The following is a 3,387-nucleotide window of genomic DNA, read 5'->3' as shown; positions in this document are numbered from 1 at the left end:
TTTTTTTTTTTTTACTGTGCATAGCTGTAGCTGAGTAGTAAGACCTACTACATTACTGTATTTTAATGTTGGTCATTATGGTGGTACTTGGTGTAAAAAGTTTGAGAACCACTGATTTATAAGAATGGTTTTCCACCGATGACAAAAGCTCAACTTGACACAAACCTGTAATGATACAAGCAAAACTGGCTTGTGTTGTTGATTACTCTCTGTGATGTGACTGCTTTTACTGAGCATCCTCTGTTACTCACAGGAATACTGTTGGGACACTCCTCCACTGTGGGGTGCAGGAGGAAGTCCACTTTAGCAGGACCTCTGATGTAAATGCAGTTAGCAGCGACATCCTCGGGTACAGACAAGATCTCATAGTGATGGTCAGTCAGCTGCTCCATCACCTGGAGCGAAAACAAAAAACACACACACACAGCTGATGACGTACTTGTTGATAATGTGACTGCATACATCTATGTACGTGTATGAAGCGATTATGTCACGCAGCACACACTCACTCTGAGTGTTTTCTTGGCCCCGTCACTGCTGCTGATGATGATGGTATCAGGGCCACCCATGGAGCAGATGTTCTTCAGACGAGAGCCTCCACACACTGGCACAGTGGACACTGCAAAGTCCTGAACACACACAGACATTTGTTATTTGCCTTTTCCTAGTAATTTCCAGTTATTAGTAATACTTCCCAAGGCAAACCCTGAGTATTAAATATTAGGATGCCCATGCTATGAATGAGGCTGGTCTCTTCAGTGTTTAAGCAACCACTCACCAGTCACAAGCACTGCAATGCTATTATTTTTTTTTTTACACAGGCAAAGCTTTTACAGTGATTCGATAATCCACTTTAGACATTCTACTAACTACAAGTAACTACATGTCAACGGACTCTCATTAGAGTATTACTACACCGTTATGTTAGGGTAGAATAGTAGAATATGTTTACAAATACTTGCAAACTTACTTATAGTCTGTTGGGGCACCATACAAATAAAAGTGTTAGCAGATACTAAGCAGACAGTGTACTAATACTCGAATGACTGCTAGTTGACATTCTTAAGGTTAGGAGAACGTCTAAAGGGGACTATCGAAATAAAGTGTTACCAAAAAGAGGCACCTTGTGATCATCTGACCAAACAACAAGGATTCAGTTCAAAGCATTAAAGCAATGAAATTCATTATTTAAAAATCTGTCATCTACAGTATATAAAGTGCACGATGATTCACGGCATTCTAATCAGCCGGTGCTAACAGATCCAATCCGACCGAATCACAGCGCTCACCTTGAAGGTGTCAGCCAAAACTTCTGCCCCACGGTGATTGGTGTGTTTCGAAATGCCTACGAAGAACTCTTTTCCAGTGAAGAGGACATCACTTCCTTCTAGAGTGGCTCCAGCAGACCCGCCCTCCTCGTCGCCCATCTCCAGCACCGTCAGCTTCAGCTCGCTCAGGACGCGCCTCACCGCCTCCGCCTGGAGAAAACACATTGCTGAGCCCCAGTAACGTCTGCATCTCCTACAGCCCTGCGTGTGCCGCTTACCTCATCGCGTCTCTGCTGTTTGAGGGGTCGTGTGATGAGCGCCGTGTCACCTTGGATCACAGCCACGTCTTCGATCCTCCAGCTCTCCGGCAGCTCGGAGACTGCTGGGATTTCTATCAACTGCAGCCCCAACTTCTGCCTCAGCGCGCCTGTCAGCACCCCCATCTGACGCTGGGCCTTGGCGAGGTCCGTCTGAAACCCTTCTCCGCCCTCCGCCAACTTCCCAAAGGATTCTGGGATACCTCGGACCACAGCATGCGTGAAGCAGCCGTATGGATAAATATTGGCCATGACGGCGTATGTATGAATGGTATGCGTGTATGACAGGTGTCTGTTGAATGTTTGTATATAGGCTTGACTGTGTGTGTGAGGGACTCCGATTCATAAACTGAGTAAATTTTAAGTCTATGCAGGACAGTCTTGGAGTGGAAGTGACTGCAAGCCTCTAGCAACAGCAACTTCTTGACGTCCCCGGATCCCCTGGGCAGAAACCTCCAGGAGTGTGTTTGTCCCTTTAATACTGCCTGAGACAGAGAGAATAAACTGAGAGAGAACTTCATATCGTGAAGAGCTTATAGACCAAACCAACTATTTATGTGAATATTTGGAACCTCTAGGATCAAAAGTGAAATTAATCAACCTGGTGCACTTTCTTGAGAGCTAAATTAAGAGCTCAGACTCAGTGACCAAACTGAATAAATAATGTCTTTGCACCTGGACTTTAAAGTTGACTCAAACATCTACTGATTTCAGTTGTCAGAGTGTTTCATTCCACATCACATTAGTGTCCCGTTACTGTTTATCAAGTGAGAAGCAGCTTTAAACCATTCATGTGCATAAGACAGGGGTCTCCATGGCATGAGTGAACTGAACAAATAATTGAAATGTTTTTTTTCCTACCTTGTATCGGTTACATAATAATGTTTAACAGCTTTGTCAGTGGATAAAACACGTTATCTGTTTTCAAATGCTTTGAACTTAGTTATGCATAAATGTTATGCATATACAATGAGTATAATATAACGTAATATAATGAGTAAATGTGCATGTAATAATAGCATATAGGCTACTGTATGTATGTACGTGTCCTAAATTATATTACTTGTGTGAATGTCCCAGGGGTGTCCAGGAGGGCCACTGTCCTGCAGAGTTCAGCTCTAACCCTAACTAAACACAGCTGAAGCAGCTAATCAAGCTCTTACTAGGCATACTAGACACTTGCAGGCAGGTGTGTTGATTTGGAGCTGAACTCTGCAGGACACGGCCCTCCAGGAGCGAGTTTGGAGACCCCTGATATATCCTAACAAAATGTATCATACATTTCTTTGGTTTATATGTATCCAGAGTAGTACCATGGTATTCTTTCAAATCATCCATTCGTTAAGAAATTTCTACATTATACAATACATTTTTTGGACATGATCTGTATTTTAAAATCATTTGCAAATCCTAGAAAAGTTACCGCAGACAAGGAAACAACTGTATCCACATTGTTCAGGAAAAACAAAACGCTTCTCCTTTCAGTTAAACGGAACTGCTGACTCTGCAAGTGTAGTCTTACAAGATATCAAGATATACCACTGCTAGCTTCCAAACACAGATAATGATACCGGTTACGAACATAATATCATCTGCTTATGGATATTTGTGTTCGGAAAACATTTACACACTGCCGACTTCGGTCTTTACAAACATGCAGCACACAAACCCAGTGGTGCAAACATGAATAAAACACGACTTCATTCCACTTTAGTTGACTTTCCCGAGGAGATTCGAAGAAATGTTTCTCTAAAGTCGTCCAAAGGTGTCTCGGCTGCCAAAGTTGACGCCCTGTTGAAATA

General features: G+C 42.8%; 1 protein-coding gene across 1 annotated transcript; it reads right to left on the bottom strand.

The window, feature by feature from the left end:
• Nucleotides 1-251: 251 nt before the first annotated feature.
• LOC107579727 (N(G),N(G)-dimethylarginine dimethylaminohydrolase 2-like) lies at nt 252-2,564 on the bottom strand (the record flags this gene model as incomplete). The annotated part of the gene is made up of 4 exons (XM_016265524.1): nt 1,547-2,564; nt 1,290-1,478; nt 510-629; nt 252-395 (listed from the first exon to the last, which is right to left on the bottom strand). Coding segments are annotated over exons 1-4 (744 nt in total), but the record flags the coding sequence as incomplete, so codon positions are not given.
• Nucleotides 2,565-3,387: the final 823 nt, after the last annotated feature.

The sequence above is a fragment of the Sinocyclocheilus grahami genome, unplaced genomic scaffold (genome assembly GCF_001515645.1).
Source record: "Sinocyclocheilus grahami isolate Dianchi unplaced genomic scaffold, SAMN03320097.WGS_v1.1 scaffold19661.1, whole genome shotgun sequence".
In the NCBI taxonomy this organism is placed as follows: domain Eukaryota; kingdom Metazoa; phylum Chordata; class Actinopteri; order Cypriniformes; family Cyprinidae; genus Sinocyclocheilus; species Sinocyclocheilus grahami.
This window is presented reverse-complemented; position numbering and strand designations above follow the sequence as displayed.